This window comes from Thunnus albacares, chromosome 11, assembly GCF_914725855.1.
Source record: "Thunnus albacares chromosome 11, fThuAlb1.1, whole genome shotgun sequence".
Classification (NCBI taxonomy): domain Eukaryota; kingdom Metazoa; phylum Chordata; class Actinopteri; order Scombriformes; family Scombridae; genus Thunnus; species Thunnus albacares.
Window position 1 is genome coordinate 11322812 of NC_058116.1, and position 17278 is coordinate 11340089.

At 41.1% G+C, this 17278-nt stretch overlaps 2 protein-coding genes across 5 annotated transcripts; both read left to right on the top strand.

Annotated features, from left to right (window-relative positions):
- Positions 1–458: 458 nt before the first annotated feature.
- On the top strand, positions 459–12584 carry rev1 (REV1 DNA directed polymerase). 2 transcript variants are annotated; one of them, XM_044366031.1, is made up of 22 exons: positions 461–876; positions 2311–2386; positions 2946–3078; positions 3644–3812; positions 3897–4424; positions 4534–5345; positions 5850–5948; positions 6071–6187; positions 6916–7042; positions 7143–7271; positions 7372–7526; positions 7613–7732; positions 7834–8054; positions 8136–8308; positions 8423–8640; positions 8719–8912; positions 9001–9252; positions 9351–9450; positions 9546–9748; positions 9886–10036; positions 10408–10510; positions 10611–12584. In XM_044366031.1, the coding sequence occupies exons 2-22, from the start codon at positions 2321–2323 to the stop codon at positions 10720–10722; spliced, it is 4182 nt and encodes a 1393-aa protein (XP_044221966.1). In that variant the 5' UTR covers positions 461–876; positions 2311–2320; the 3' UTR covers positions 10723–12584. The 2 variants fall into 2 exon arrangements, with proteins under 2 accessions (XP_044221965.1, XP_044221966.1); XM_044366030.1 differs by having other exon boundaries at positions 459–876; positions 8423–8912.
- A 769-nt stretch (positions 12585–13353) lies between these two features.
- txndc9 (thioredoxin domain containing 9) lies at positions 13354–17172 on the top strand. Of its 3 annotated transcripts, none has more exons than XM_044366633.1 (5): positions 13355–13457; positions 14721–14929; positions 15422–15540; positions 16183–16437; positions 16547–17172. In XM_044366633.1, the coding sequence occupies exons 2-5, from the start codon at positions 14756–14758 to the stop codon at positions 16665–16667; spliced, it is 669 nt and encodes a 222-aa protein (XP_044222568.1). In that variant the 5' UTR covers positions 13355–13457; positions 14721–14755; the 3' UTR covers positions 16668–17172. The 3 variants fall into 3 exon arrangements, with proteins under 3 accessions (XP_044222570.1, XP_044222568.1, XP_044222569.1); XM_044366634.1 differs by lacking the exon at positions 13355–13457 and adding an exon at positions 13579–13665; XM_044366635.1 differs by lacking the exon at positions 16547–17172 and having other exon boundaries at positions 13354–13457; positions 16183–16441.
- The last annotated feature ends 106 nt before the right edge of the window (positions 17173–17278 follow it).

Genomic DNA, 17278 nt, shown 5'->3' on the forward strand with positions numbered 1-17278 from the left:
GAGATATTTAGGCCTTGCAGCCAAGTTTTCCTAGTGGCCACTTGCGGTCTTGCAACGAAAAATCCCCCTGTGGCCCAAAAAAGCATTTTCTCCATAGACCATCATTGTAAAAGAGACATCTGTAAAACTGTTGACAGGACACCTCGAACTGCAAACGGGGAGAAACACTATTGCGAATATTCAGTGGGCTGCATACCCTCGGAAGTAAACTCGGAAGCTAGAAACGTTGTTGGCATATACGCCAGGCGAGCAATTCCTATTGGACTGAATAGGCGCCATTTTCGGTCCAGTATCCAGCTCTTATCCATGGCGTTATCCATATTTATGTACAGTCTATGATTGCAATCTCGCAATCTGCAACCTCGCCGCTAGATGCGACTAAATCCTACACACTGGTCCTTTAACTCATTCAGGGGAGTTCTACAAATGACCTGTGGGGGGAAGCAACACGCCTTTGCTGCGTCTAGTCTGCCGCAAAAATCACCAGAAGAAAAAGAATGTTTTTACTTTGAAGATGTTGTCCGGAACTACTATGCTGGATATGGTTTGCTTGACAGTCACAGAGAGAAGGGAAAGCAAAGGGATCAGGCGGTAGAAATGGAGAGCAGAAGGACTGGGAGGGTGAGTGAAAATGTAGAAGAGACATGGCGTGGGAACGTGACAGAATAAGGGGATCTCAGTTCACCTAGAGGAGTCCTCTGGAGAATAAGGTCAGGGCCGAGGAGCCGAGCTAACTGTCTGGAGGATTTCCATTTCTTGTTGCTTTCGTGTTCCCTCGTTTTCATCAGCTCACACACGTACACACACAACGTGTCTGCTGGACTGTGTCTGCAGAGAGAAGTCTGTAGCTAACAACACCATCTGACAGGATAAAAGGTAAAAAGCAAGTCACTTCTGTTGGCCAACAATCACTCGGGACCGCTGTTTGTTTACAGTCGTGCACTGTACAGAAGTTACATATTCATTGTTTAACAGCTAATTTCTCAAGCATTGTTTAGCGAGTACGGACAATCACACTTAACACTCGTATTTTTTTTTTGCCTTGTTTGAACTGACATGATTTTACAGTCGCGTCGTGTGCAGCGACATGCATGATTAAGTAGCAAGGCATCGCCTATAGAGCAGCCAGCTAATGTTAGCAGTTAGCTGCTGTCAGGAGAGATGTGACAAAGTGGGGCTTTGTTAGGGGACCTGCCCGGACATGCCCTTGGACACGAACCTCTTCACCTGGACATACAACCAATATCGTACCATAATGTTGATTTAGCATTGCAACACAAGAATGAATTTATAAATAAACAGCAATACACTGTAACTATGTGTCTGTTGTTAAAGGTGTGTGTGCACCTAAAAAACTGAGATAGAAAAAAAAAAAAAACACACAGGAGTAGTTGATTTCTCTACTTATTATCTTATTTCTGTTATAATGTAATCTGATTTATTTAGTCAATAGCCTGGTAATTAAAACAGCTGTCAAACATTTATCTGATTTGTGTTGAAATTAAGCTGCACATAGAATTATTTCAGGATGTAGCCCATTTTTTGTTTAATCAGGAAGTCTCATTGAGATTAAGATCTCTTTTCCAAGAAAGACCCTGACAGTGTTTCCTCTGTAATTTCAATACAGCTGTGGTGCTTCAGGGCAGTTTAGACTTTAGTACTGAAAATGTTTTTAATCACTATATAATCACTACTTCTAAAGCATCTGGACTTTTTGGATAACATTAAGGCTCAATTACAATCTTTATATTGATTTAACATTTTCTTTTGTAGTGGTGGTAATGTTCTTGCTGTGATGACGCGCCACTGCTAAATGAATACAGAGGAAACGCTGCCTTTGAACACAAAACATTCATAAGACATAAAACAATCAGCAAACAGAAACAATACAACCAACAAAGAATTAATAAAAAACAGTTACAAGAGTCATAAAAAACATCACTTAATAAGGCTTTAAAATCTCCAAGAGGAATAAAAGACTGAAGTTCAAAGGCAGTTTGCATTTAAAAAGGTGCATAATACCTGAAACCAGATGTGCCAACACTAGTGCGTACATCAGGGATAAGGTTTAGTAGTTACTGCATCGTGTACTGTCATTACTAGATTTAAATGAGAGAAGAGATGTGAGGTAGTTTGGGAGCCTCAATATAGAAAGCTATATGTGTGCATCTGACTCATATTCTTTACAATACGTCTCTCCTTTGAACAAATTAATAACCTATTAACAAAGCACTAACTGACTGTCAGAACCCAACTTTGACTTGTGTACTTTAGTAGATGATGAATATATCCCCCCCCCTGTGCTTTCAGGCAGCTCAGTATGAGTCGAGATGCATGGTCAAAGAAGAGAGCCAATGCCATGGGTGACAATGGTTGGGAAGAAAGGGTGAGTATGGAATCTGTCATCTTATCAAAAACCAACTACATGTGGTAGAAATTACACCAGTATGGGGACATGTCATCCCTCAATGGAAGAATACGGTAGGTGATATGAATGTGAGGGATGTGATAGGCAGCTGAATGGGAAGTGTTAATACTGTGTTTAGAGTAAAAATGATGCAGTGGGTGAAAAGGTGTATGCATAGTGCACCTCACAGTACAACTGGCAAACTGGAAGTGGGCCAGCCTGTTCTCCTTTATCTCCCGCACTCTCATTATAACAGCAATCATTATAACAACACCAGCTGTTTAATTAGGTAAGTCTAGACTGCCAGGAAAACGCAACTGTCTGAAGAGCTGCATGTAGACCATGACACCTCCAACAGTATCACAATACTGGCAAAGACAAATGTACTTAAAAACAGACAATACATGTCTGGAATTTGGGATGCACAAATCATGTAAATGACCATTTCAGCACTGGGATTCTGCACGCACAGTTGTTGTGAACAGTTTTCTAACTCTGATGCACTTTCTTTTGTCTCTGCTCTGCTTCTTTTCTGAAGGGCGGCTACATGGCTGCCAAGGTGTCCAAGCTGGACGAGCAGTTCAAGCTTGATGCTCCCAGAGAGAAACAGAAGGATGGCACATGCTCCAGCATTTTCAGTGGAGTGGCCATCTATGTCAATGGATACACAGGTAACACTATGCTACATACACAGTTTCACAAACTGTATCTCTAGCTTTTCTCTCTTCTCACTGTCACGATTTCCTCAGTTTGTCCTTAACTGTACGAAGAACAGAACGGCGATGTAAATGTTTTCCAAGAGTGTCCCAGAGGAGTATCCTAAGAAAAACAAACATTCTGCATATTTTTTTTTCTCAGTGATTAAAGCTGTTTTTCTGTCTCCTCATTTGGTAGGCTGGAAAAAATTTTAATTTTCAAGACATTAATTCAAATTTCACCTGCACAGAACCTTATTATAATTCTCTGAGAGTTTGCAATGCTTTTAACAGTGTGATCATGTTCATTATCAAGGACACACAGATCACATCATTGGTTGCATATTAGAAAAAAGTCTGTAAGGGGAAAAGAGCCTATGTTACCCAACTTATTGACAGGGTGGCCTACTGCTGAATAAATACACAAAGTGGCATTGTGTTTTTTCAGTGTCAAAATGTCACAATCATAAAATAAATTCTCTCATAGGATATTTCTTACTTAGTTGACATACAGTATCCTTTGCCCGTTCTTTGTGAGCAGAGCCAAGTGCAGATGAGCTGCGCAGACTGATGATGCTTCATGGTGGCCAGTTCCACGTCTACTACTCTCGTTCCAAGACTACCCACATCATCGCCAATAATTTGCCCAACTGCAAAATTCAGGAGCTCAAAGGGGAAAAGGTCATCAGGCCGGAATGGATCACTGACAGGTGTGTTCACATGTACATTCAATATCATATTGCTCAATGTTACATGAAGATCACTGTGTTTACTTTGTCATTTGATCAAAACAGTATCAAGGCTGGGCGTCTCCTTCCTTACCTACCGTACCAGCTGTATAGTAAGCATAAAGGCCCACTCTTCCCTGGCATGAATCTGCGTCAGAACTTAGAGATCGCAGGACCCAGCCATGGGCTGCTTCAGCCGAGCATCCATCAAAAGCTTCACCTGCCGCAGCGCAGCATTCAGCACTCTGTTCTCAACCAGGAGCAGTCTTCATCCAGCGCCCAGAATAACTCCATCCACAATCAGCTTTACAAAGGCAACTCCCACCTTCAGTCCATCCAGCAAAGCCCTGTAGCTCACTTCATTAACCCACCACCAAATCAGTTAACATCCACTCACCCAAGACCTGAACATAACCACCTCAGTAGCTCTTTACACACCCACCCGCTGTCTAACCCAAGCCCCATGAAGCCCCCACAGACAAACATAACACCTCATCGTAGTCTCCAGCACCATTCAGCGGGCCAACCTCAACCTCAGATCAGCTCTTCCTGCAACAGCCGCCAGAGTGGCTGCAAGGAAGTGGAATTAAGATTGTGAGTATGTTAAGTTAATAAGAGGGAGGGATTGTTTTCTTTGTTATGTATGTTACTTTAAAACTACAAATCGTTTTAGTTTGTAACCAGTCATCTCTTTATCTCACAGAAACGGGTTATTGCTGACCTCGCGGGACGAGATGAGCCATTCAAAAAAGAATGAAATGCAAGAGTGCTGCAAAGAAGCACCCCTGACCAATGGACATACTCATCTTGTTAATGGTGCCTTAAAGCCAGAGGACTTGTCCCTTGTTGCAGATCAACCCTGTGTTGACAAGGACCTGGCTGAATGCAGAGTTAAGAGTCCAGAAGATCAACCTACGAGTCCTCCAATAAATTTCCAGACTAAACCTGACCCGTATGAGTTCCCTCACAGTCCTCCAAAGCAATCCGGCCAGTCCGTTGTCTGCCTTGAGCAATCCAGCGTCCAAGAAGCCAATGAGCAGAGACCTAAACCGCCACCACCCACCTACCAGGAGGCAATAAAAGCCACCGAAAGCCACCTACTCCCACAACAGCTACAGCCACCCTGTCAGGTTGATTCAAATCCTGGAAATATTCCTCTTTCCCCTGTATCCCGCCCTCTCCCACGTTCTCCAATTCGACTGAACGGAAGTCACCACAATGCCTTTTCATCTCACCCTGCCTCGCTAAACACAAGCAATTTATCACTCAAACCTGATCCTCCCGCTGACAAGACGTCATCGTCCGAGCCTTCAACACATCTGTTGGCACAGACAGGCGGTTTGATCTCCGAGTACTATTCTCATTCACGTTTACACCAGATCTCTACATGGAGGATCGGCTTCTCTGAATACGTCAATGAACTGCATAGCAAACGAAAAGCATCGGGGTGTTCATCCTTTTCGGGGAAAGAGCGGCTGAGAAAATCTGTGGCACAGCGCTCCACTGACAGTCAAGGTACTAGGGAAGGATGGGTCACTTTTTTCTTCTGTAAAATTCACATTGCTGTCTGTTAAAGAATAGTGTATGAGGGTGTCGTGGTGGCAGAGTGGTCTAAAACCACTTAACCCCAACTTCCCCACTACAAAGTCAGACAGGGACATTGATTGGATGTCATTCGGCTTCCTTGTTCTCTGTGTGTCTTGTCGCTCTCTACTGTGAACTGTCCGATAATGACAAAGTGTCAGAAATATCTTTTCAAAAACTGGATGCACCATTATGAACATTCAAACCAGCCTTCTTAAGGCCTAAAAGTAGATGTTCATGTTCTAAAAAATGAACAAAATGTTCTGTGTGTCATCTAAAATATTACAATATGTAATATTGATATACAATATGTGTCCCATAGCTTCTGTACTCATGTCACATGTGTATTCCTCATGTTTAGATAATGTGTTTTGCGTGTTTTTTGATGTTTTGAAACCCTCCACTGATGATTTGGTGTTTGTTTATGTGCGTCAGGTACATCGGCACCAGCCACTGTCAAATCTTGTATCCTCCATGTGGACATGGACTGTTTCTTTGTGTCTGTCGGGATCCGACATCGACCAGACCTCAAAGGTAAGGCATCTTTTGTCTATTTAAATGTGTCATATCATATTTAACACAGGCACACACACACATGTAAATTAGTGTCATACATCCAGTCAGTGCTCTCGCATGAGTTCTTGATTTTCTTGCAGGGAAGCCTGTAGCCGTGACGAGTAACCGCGGACAGGGTCGAGTACCCCTGAGACCAGGAGCTAACCCACAGTTGGAGCAACAGTACTACCAGAAGAAACACTTGCTTCCTCAACCTGGTGAGATTGTCTTACCCAACCTTTTTCTCATGGAGACAGCTGACCTTGACTTTCACAGGCCTGACACAGTGTATTTCCTGTAAAGGTCTTGTAAATCTAACCTGCTTGACTTAAAGCTGTATTTGGACAGGAATAATGTTACATGGGGGAGGTGGGGAATAAAATAATCACTGTGCTCCTCTGTAGTTTAACTTATTGTTACAGATGGCGTTTTAATCATTATGAAATTACGGAATGTGTTATGTAACAGACATGGATATCCATCATGACTAGCCAAAAGTGAATACCAGTACCTGTAGTTGATGCTACAACAGCTTATTTGATGATCTTACTGGCTCTTCTGATGGTTCATCGTATTGGATCCCAAATAGATTCATATGTGGGTGTTAACATGTTCATGTCACATCAGACTAGCAAAAACATTTTCAACTTCCTTCATTTTGACCCAAATGTAAAACTTCACACTTGATGTTGATAAAATGCAGTAGACGGAAAAACAGCTCTTCTCACAGGAAAAAACTCAGAGATCTATTTAACAATACAAAGACCAGCAATTTCACTGAAGAACAGTAGGTAATTGCAGCTGTATTACTGGGGTGGGGTTGAAGGATTAACCACACAAGCTCTCCGAACTGCATTAAAATCATTAACCAGTGCAGGTAATGCTAAAATCACCTCACTCCCCCTAGAGAAATACATCCAGTCTGAATGTGTCTTCTGCTTTTCAGGGAAAGAGGATGAGGATTTTCATAGAACTCCTTCACAAGAGAGTCCTGAGTCCCACGCCAACGGAGTGGACCAGGATGCTGCTGCTCTCTCAATGGCAGAGATTGCATCCTGCAGTTATGAGGCGAGGTAAAATGGACACACTTTCATTTCATCTCCGGTTTTAAACAACACTCATGTTTGTATCTTGTACTAAAAGGAATGTTAATAAACTGACTTTGTCTCACAGGCAGGCGGGTGTGAGGAACGGGATGTTTTTTGGCAAAGCGAAACAGTTGTGTCCCTCGCTGCAGTCTGTCCCATATGATTTTGAAGCCTATAAAGAGGTGGCTCTCACCATGTATGAGATTCTGGCTGGGTAAGAAGGACAGTCTGGTCTATTTGTTCTCTCACTTCTGTGTCCTTTACATGAAAAAATTACATAATGCACAACTTCTTCTATGTTTGTTTGTTTGCAGTTATACCCATGACATTGAGGCTCTGAGCTGTGATGAAGTGTTGATTGACGGTTCTGCTGTGTTAGCTGAGCTGGGCATCAACCCAGAAGATCTGGCCAAAGCTATCAGAGCAGACATCATGGAGAAGACGAGATGCTGTGCTTCAGTGGGCATGGGTGAGTTTATATCTGTCTTTATATATAAAATAGACCAAGACAGTGTTCCTGTTTTACAAATTAAATCTGACTGCTCATCTTCTTAGGGTCCAACATCCTGCTGGCTCGGCTCGCAACCCGTAAGGCCAAGCCAAACGGGCAGTACTTCTTAAAGTCTGAAGAAGTGGATGATTTTATCAGGGACCTGTCAGTGACCAGCTTACCAGGTAGATACAGCGACACCTGCTGGTCATGACCATAAACTAGAGTCTTTCAGCTTCCCCCGACATAAATGTTTGACTAAATGGGAAATGTTACTTTTTTCTAGGTGTTGGGCCTGTTATGGGCAGAAAGCTGGCTGCTATTGGTGTGAGGTCATGTGGGGACCTCCAACAGGTGTCTCTATCTCAGCTGCAGAAGAAGTTTGGACCCCGCACTGGACAAACCCTGTTCCGCTTCTGCAGGGGTCTAGATGACCGTCCTGTCCGCTATGAGAAGGAAAGGAAGTCTGTCTCCGCTGAGATGAACTACAACATACGCTTTACTAAGGTTAGACCTACTCTCCTGGCCATTCTTATTTCTTATTTTTCCTGCATATCTCTCTCTAACTTGTTCCACCACTTTTACCAGGTTGATGAAGCAGAGTGTTTCCTGACTAACTTGTCCACGGAGGTGCAAAAACGTTTACAGGAAGCCGGGCTGCGAGGTCGCAGAGTGACCCTCAAGGTCATGGTTCGCAAAGTTGGAGCACCATTGGAGCCGGCTAAATACGGCGGTCATGGCATATGTGATAACCTGGCCAGGTAAGAGAGAGACTGCAATCCCCATGTGTCATAAGTGGTTAAAAACGTCCTACCATTGCTTATTCATTTCACGGTCTCTGTTGACTCATCTTTATCTGTCTCCTCTTCTGTTAGGACCGTGATGCTTGCTCAATCCACTGACAGCGGTCAGCTAATTGCCGCCGCTGTCATCAAACTGTTCCATGCCATGAAGTTGCAGGTTCAAGACCTGAGAGGAATCGGCATCCAAGTTCAGCTTCTTGAGGGGAATCACTCTGTCGCCCACGACTCTGCCGGCCTCCGGACACGCTCCATCAAAGAGATGTTGCTAGGCCAGGGATCCAGCAACAGAGGTGTGTATAAGGTCTTTGTGTTTCAGTTTATATCTTTGTTGTTGTCTTTGAACTATGAGTCTAATTTCATTGTTACAGATGCTGCCAACAAAAGCACACATCAGGAAAAGTCTTCCTCTATCACAGTCCCGTCGCCTGGCTCCTTTCAACGTCCTCAGTCCCCTGCCGAGCCAGTCCCAGGAACAAGCAAAGAACAGCAAGCATGCAGGCAAACTCCGAAACATTCTCGAACACGTCTCAACTTCAGTATTGAAATCCCTTCCCCTTCACAGGTAAGGACTGGAAGGGTATGTCAGATGGACAGAAAAAGAACTGAACAATTAAACGTTTTCAACACATTGTTTCTTTATAAAATCCAAGGTGGATCGTTCTGTGTTGGAGGCCCTGCCTGCAGAGCTGAGGGAACAAGTGGAGCAGTCGTGGACTCACCGAGACAGCAGACCAAATAACCGCCATTCATCTAGTCCGCAGCCCTCTACTCATCTTCCGCAGCCTTCCTCTCCTAAGTCCCGTCCAGCCTCTCCTCCTCGTCCTCCTCCTGCGTTGGTATTACAGATTCCAAATGAGCCCGACAATCCAGGAATTGTTCTGGAGCTCCCTAACTTCTCACAGGTAAGGATGCAACAGGTTTTGGAGATTTAAAAAAAAGTTTATTTTATTGTTTGTGTGGAGGTGTTCAGCTTCACTTATTCTCGACTCTCTGACTGTAGGTTGATCCAGACGTTTTTGCTGCCCTTCCCAAAGAGCTCCAGGAAGAACTGAAGTCTGCCTACAGCCGTGTAACAAATGTCCAGCCTCAGGCAAAAATGTGTAAGTTCCTAGTTGAATGACTTTTTTGCTTTTTCTTTTGCATATTCATGCAATTCTCCTTATCTCCTCATTTCCCCGTCTTGGTTTCTCTGCAGTGGAGCAGAAGAATCCACTGTTGCAGCTAAAGCAGTCAGTAGGAATTGGCAATGTACGGGTGAAGCGGCGTTACAAGAGGAAGAATGCAGTGAGCCCTGTTAAAAAAGGTCTTTCCCCTATTAAGAAGCGTCACACAACAAACAGCCCAGCCAAAACCCTACCACCTCCTATAAGATCAAGGGAATCGATAAACACCGTAAAGGTGAGCCTATAAACAGTCTCATACATGAAGATGAAGGTCATTTATGTTTGGTGGCAGTATGCGAAGATAGACCATTTATGACAGTTTGGAACTTGACTAATCTCTCCAGCTCACACCTGTTCTTCTTCTTCCCTCAGACTGAAAACGGTCCGTCCACATCGTCCGTGAAGCAGAACATCCCAGAGTCTCTGCCTAAATTCATTCCTCGTCCTGCTCCAGCGCTGGCCGGAGCCTGTGACCTGACAGATATTAAAACACTGTTACGGGAATGGGTCACCACCATAACAGGTGAGGAGCTGTCATAATGCCAGTACATGCAGTTGCCCTATGAGATGCAGATGTTGTTTGTAAGGTTGCAAATAGTTCTGAGACAAATATGCAGTTACTTACTTGATTTTTGGTGATCAAGTTAATTGTCTATCAAGGAAAAATACCAAATAACTGTTGGTTGTAGCCTCTTGATAGGACAAAACAAGCAATTTGACATCTTTACCTTGGTCTCAGAACATGTGAATGGGTGTTTTTCCACTGTTTTCTGACATTTCACCAACTGCACAATGAATAGATCAATGAAAAAGTATATAGACAAATTAATTGATAATGAAAATAATGGTTTGTTGCAGCCCTGGTTATAAAAATGTATTTTTACTGTCTGTTAGAACCCATGGAAGAGGACATCCTGCAGGTGGTGAAATATTGCACTGATCTGATTGAGGATAAAGATCTGGAGAAGTTGGATTTGATTATAAAATATATGAAAAGGTGAGTACAGTTTAGCCTCCCACACTCTGTCTGCCTCCTCTGCATGTTTTGTTGTTTTCCCTTCATTTTTTTTAGTTGCATATCGATCTTGTCTCTGCAGGCTCATGCAGCAGTCGGTGGAGTCTGTTTGGAGTATGGCTTTTGACTTCATCCTAGACAACGTGCAGGTGGTTGTGCAGCAAGCTTATGGTAGCACCCTGAAGATAGCATGAAGAAAGAGGGCTCCGTTTCTCACCTTTTAACCTTTGTACCACTACTTTCATTTTGTTACTCTCATTACATCATCTGCCGTAGAAATTATGACATCTAAATGATCATTTCCGGCATATTTGTGGAAAGAATTCTGCGAAACACAGAGATCACAGCTGATCCCCCTTTCTCAACTGTGACACTAACACTACTAGACAAGGATCTGCCAGGATGTTCTCAGTGGCACAAATTAAGGACTTGACACATGACACTATATGAGAAAGAGTTACAAGAGCCATGACAACATTTGATCAAAGTTTGTACAGTACATCATTTTCTGTACTCTCTCTTTTACAAGACGAGTGGCACAAATGAAAGGGCAGGAAATGCACTTATATACTAACCAAAACCTGGAACAGTGATAATCGTAGCAGCTTTTTTGCAGATTCATAATTTTTCATGTGGACTTCATTTATGCACAGATTCATATTGTATGTAAAGACTTTTGCAGGCAGTGCTTAACTGTTTCCTATACACTCAGAATAAGCCAGGGCTTGTCACATTTTTAAATTTCCTTTCTCCCGCTAAGTATACCGTAATCTATATACCATCTGAGATAGCAGTTGACTATGTGTGTATGTCTTTACAAAGGCACATTATGGGGTTATTTTTTATTCATCTGTCAGATTACATCAGTTAGGTTGAAAAATATGAAACTGTTAAAGTTGAACACAATCATCATACAAGAGAGTTATGATAAATCCAGAGATAGAAGGAAAACAATCTGCATATTTTTCATAAGTTTTTTTTTTGGTACTTCATGCCACTAATACTGACCTGTGAAATATCGACAACTGCTATGTCACAATATAATCTGCTGCATACAGTTGTATCTTCTTCTTGTCTCTTGCAAAAAAAAAAAAAGTGCCAAACCCTGTCATTATAGTATGTAAATAATGTTTTTAAAGATACTTGTTAAAAGTTTTAAAAGAAAAGATGTATGTAGAGGGTTTACCTCTTGTGTTGTTTACATGTAGTGGATTCTTAGTAACCGTCTTTAAATTGTAGACCTTCTCGCTCTTTAATTGTTTCTAAGTGTTCCAACATGGAAATCAGAAGCTGGCCAAAGCACTTCATATGAGGTTAACTGTTGATTCTCAGTAGCACTCTGATTTGGGAGGATGTTGACAGGGGTTATGGCAATCAATAAGTAGCCTATGCATTTTTCTTTTTCGCTGAAAAGTGAGATGTTCCTTAAAGATAATGTAACATTTCATAAAGCCTTTGTATATCGAAGGAATCTTGGTATTCTAGTGTGTTTCCAACCTAGTTACCTGTTTCATAAATCTTATTGTTGAAATAATGCTGGATTTGAATAGGAACAGGTGATCGGATTTTTAACTTTGTAACCCATCTTGTGTACTTGTGTACATTTTGTAGCTATGGCTTATGGATACATCATTGTATTTCTGTGAAGTTGGCATTCATGAGTGGTGATAAGAGAAGTACTCAGCAGATGCGGCTGGCTGGCTGGATCGTGATCTCACCATGCAAGACATGTTGTGTGTGTGTGTGTGTGTGTGTGTGTGTGCGTGTGTGTGTGTGGTTGAAAAGTTTGTTCAAAATGGTATTCCTATATGCAAACCAAATCAATATGTCATTTTTTAACCTGTTGAAATGAATGTAATTCAGAATGTGCAAGTCTCCACTCACTCTCAAGAGGTTGCTTCTCTTCACCTGTCATATCTTTCCTAAAGTGAATGGCCAGAAGTTAAAGTTGGCCAGTCTTGTCTTCTATAAACTGGCTTGTGCCTGAAGACCTGAAGCTGTGAACTTGTTTGTAAGTTTTCTAAATCTTGATAATAAACTGTAAACTCTGTATGAATTTATTTGTCATTTGTCATTTTTTAAGTCTCAACCATGCAGTCCATGTAGAGGGGTGTTAAGTGAAGGTAATATTGGTAAGGATACTTAAATACTTGCACTATTTATCTGGTATTGTGTTTAGTTTTTTTTTCTCTTATTGTGGTTGCGTTCTTGCAGGCTTGAAAGACACTTTTGCACGTAATGCACTGAAATATTTTATGTTTTGTAATGATATAATGTCTGAGCCAATGAATGTAAAACTGCATCAAGAATCTTAGAAACTCCAGCCACAGTCAGTTTCTCATTAACAGAAAAGGATCACTTTAGTTCTGTAAAATGTCATTTTTACATGTATTATGTATTTTAAGTTAACATTTTTATTGTAATTAATTTATATTTGTCTCGTAAGTTGTTATGGTGGTCATCTTTGTGATGTCATTTTCTTGAATACAAATGGGTCTGTATTAATTAATTATAACAAAACAACAAGAATATAGGAAATAGAATAGACCATAATTCAATACACAATTAGAGGTCAATTTCATTATAAAATACTTAAATAATATTACAAACAAATGAATAATAAAATACATGGTGCAGGTTTTGCACACAAATGTTATCATCAATTTAAAATAATCCATGTCCTTTTAGGTTTTAATATATCTCATGTTAGATGACTACATGTTTAAGTGCAGCTTTAAGGAACTGTTGCATCTGATCCACACTCCAGTCCAAATATTACTGTGCTGTTAATAAAATTGAAAAGAAAAAACAAACAAAAAACCGCTCCAATCCAGCAGGCGGCGGTAATGTACCTGAAAGCTGTTTGCCAACCGCCAAAGAAAAACACGAGAAGGAGAAGAAGAGGCATTTCGCGCACCAACTGGAACAGGTAATCAACAAGCGGCACTGTGGTTATGAATTAGTATATTTTTTATGTTACCTCCATGTGTCACTAACGTTTAGTTTCATCTCGCACCTTGGTTACGTGTGTTTTCATGTCTGGGCGTGTTTCACTGCAACCTCACTACCGTAACATATTCGAACACGCTAAGCTAATGTTAGCTAGCTAGCTTAGCAGGCTAACAAAAGGGTCTAAGGTACATATCCTCGCTGACTTGCAACAGTTAATTAGTACGTAGCTACAGTTCTCGGTTAAATTTTGTTTATCAAACAGTCGCAAGTTGCACAAAGTGACGAACAAAAAACAACCATAACCTGGTAGGTTAACGCCGGCTATCAACCGGCAGAAACGAGGTGTGTCTAGGCGTTGCCATGGCTTTGTCCTAAGCAGAGAGAGTAACGGTAATGTTTTTCTCAATGACTTGACAGTAACGTTACTTTTGGCCATTACTTAGTGACACACTCGGTCTTTCACACAAGTGGTGACAAGTTGCTGCGTTGCTCGTGTTATGTAAGTGACAATCAGGCATAATAATAATGTATTCAATTTGTACCGCACTTTGTATTCACCGTGAATCTCAAAAGTGCTACAGCGTTAAAAAACATATAGCACACAATATAAAGAAAATAATTAGAGTTAAAATTAAAAAAACCTTTTAAAGAATCTAGGGTCTGTGCTGCCCTCAGATGGTTAGGAAGGTTGTTCCGCAAGCGTGGTGCAGCAGAGTAGAAGGCTTGACCCCTATGGCGCTGAGCCTAGTACCGGGGTCCCGGAGGAGCAAGCTGCTGGCAGATCTGAGGGTGCGGGTGAGGGTTTGCTTGTATGATGAGTTCCTGTAGGTAGGGAGGTGCATGTCTGTTAATGGATTTGTATGTGAGTAGCAGGACTTTGTAGTTAATCCTGAAGGAGACAGGGAGCCAGTGCAACGAAAACAGAATTGGTGTTTTCATGTTTTCACACTCCCATCAGGAACCTGGCAGCACTGCTCTAAATGTGCTGGATCTTCTGGATGCTCCTGCCAGGGATCCTTGTGAAGAGCACATTGCAGTAGTCCAGTCTTGATGAGATAAAGGCATGGACAAGTTTTTCTGCATCTGAAAGGGTCAGAGAGGAGTGGAGTTGAGAGATGTTTTTGAGATGGTAGAAAGAGCACAGGTGTCTTATATGGTCATCAAAAGTCAGCTGAGGGTCGAACCAAACACCCAGATTAGTGACTGTCTCAGCTTACATTGTTTGTTTTTTGCCCCTCAGGTTCAGAGAGAAAGCGTCACACTGAGCAGTCAATCATGGCCAACCAATCGATGGATATCATCACGAAGGTTTTGGAGCAGACAGCCAAGCTGGCGGAGGAGCATGTGGATGCACAGTTGAGCAAAATCAATGAAATGGATGAAGATGATCTGGAGAGAATGAGGGAAAGGAGATTAGAGGCTCTGAAAAAAGCCCAGAAACAGAAGCAGGTATGTGGGATGTTTTCTATACCTGTTACATACTCATTGTCTGATTGCCTGATGATGTATTGTTCTGCTTTACTGCGTTTGACTCCTAAGGCACATAAAATCATCTGAGCACTTGAGTAAATGCATTTGTTACAGCAGCTGCAACGTTTATCACAACATCAGCAAAAAATATTATTTAGTGTATCTATACCACTGCTTAAACCAGTATGTACCTCAAGCCCTGCTAGATTTGTAATTGAAAGTTTAGGAAAATAAATTCAATTTTACTCCTAGTGGGAATCCTGCACTGATTTATAGACTAACTCTTGCACTGGAGTTAGTTTATATATTGGGAATCCAAGTGGATTTTTCACTGGAAAATGGTTTTCCATAGTTCACATTTCAAATCAGCCAACAAAAGACTGTATGCTCTCATAATGCTTGAATGAAAGCCAGTTTTCTGCACTTTGAGATGTATTGTTCTGTTGCTCATCTCAGTTCTCTGTTTTTAAGGAGTGGTTGTCTAAAGGCCATGGAGAGTACAGAGAAATCCCAAGTGAGAAAGACTTTTTCGGCGAGGTCAAGGACACCAAGAACGTTGTCTGCCATTTCTACAGAAATTCAACCTTCAGGTAAACCCAAAGCTACTAGTTTTTTAATGCCTATAAAAGTAGAGATGCAATGATTAATTGATTAGTCGATCAACAGGAAATGAATAGGCAACTATTTTGATAATCAAATAATTGATTCAGTCATATTTTATTCTAAAATGCAGAAAATTTGCTGGTTTCAGCTTCTCAAATGGGAAAATTTAATGCTTTGCTTTGTCATACGTGATAGCAAAGTGAATCTGTTGGAGTTTGAGACTGTTGGTCATTTTTTACTATTTGCTGACATTTTATAGACCAAACAATTAATCAAGAAAATAATCGGCAGATTAATTGCAGGCAGCCCTACTATAAAGCCCTTAAGTGACAGTGGCAAGTGCACAATTGTAATCTAATGATAAAAAGATGAATAGATCATTTTATAAGTCAATCCACAAAATATTAACATGTAACAGTATTGATAATCGATTCATCTTTTCAGTAATTACTCAAGAAAAAAATGACAAAAATTTCCTGGTTTCACCTTCTCAAATGTGACTGTCTGTTTTTGTTTTTTTTGTTTTATTCATTTTATTTATTTTTGTTTGTTCTTTATGTTTGAATTCTGGCAGCATCAGTATAGTCACCAGTCTGACTGTTTTTCTGTCCTCTATTCCCTTCATGTAGATGTAAGATCCTCGACAAACACTTGGCCATCTTGGCAAAGAAGCATGTTGAGACCAAATTTGTCAAACTGAATGTAGAAAAGGCCCCGTTTCTGACAGAGAGGCTGCGGATCAAGGTCATTCCTACACTGGCTCTGCTGATAGATGGAAAAACAAAGGACTATGTGGTTGGATTCACTGACCTGGGAAACACAGACGAGTTTCCCACAGAGATGCTCGAATGGAGACTTGGCTGTGCAGATGTTATTAACTACAGGTAAGACCTAGACTCCCTTCTTCACATTTAAATGCATCGTAGCTACAGAATCATAATACTCTGCTAATAAAAACAACTTTATTTTTACACCGTTTCTTTCCTGTCCTAGTGGTAACCTGATGGAGCCTCCTACAGTGACGCAGAGGCCGGGCACAAAGTTCACAAAAGTGGAGAAGAAAACCATCAGAGGGCGAGGTTACGACTCTGATTCTGATTCTGGAGATGACTGAAAAATATTGACAGCCGCCTGGTTTCTTCTCTCAGGGCTACCTCATGAAAAAGTCTAACAGACAGCCCGCTTTTTTCTCCTCTCTTATTTTCCTCAGTGACTTAAATATCCATAACCCTTTCAATTTTCCCTAATTTAATTTACTAGATTTCAGATCAAATTATTTTATAAAATCAATATTTGTTTCAGCATTATTTCATAAATTGTGTGTAATGATTTTATATCTAAACAATTAAATAATAAAATATATGCAAGGGGGAAAACAACAGGAAACATTACACAGCAAAATGTTGAGGATGATTCTCTGAGCCACTGCACCATTTATCCACTTGCTCTTAGCTTTGCTGTTGATTTGTCTGTGTGAGTCTGATGTTCTACTAGAAACCATGATGCATGTGAGTGCCAAGATCATCTTTTTGCATCCCAATACCTTTTTACACATTACATTTCCTTGTAGCAAGAGTTTGACTTAATCAATGCAGACTTAATAAAAACGTGTAAAAGGACTTTTAAAAATGTGTTTCTTTGATGTAGTATTACTCCTCTATACAGTTTGGGTACTTGGAAGTGACTGCAGCCAATATATCCATAGGTTCAGTCCCAAGTAATGTT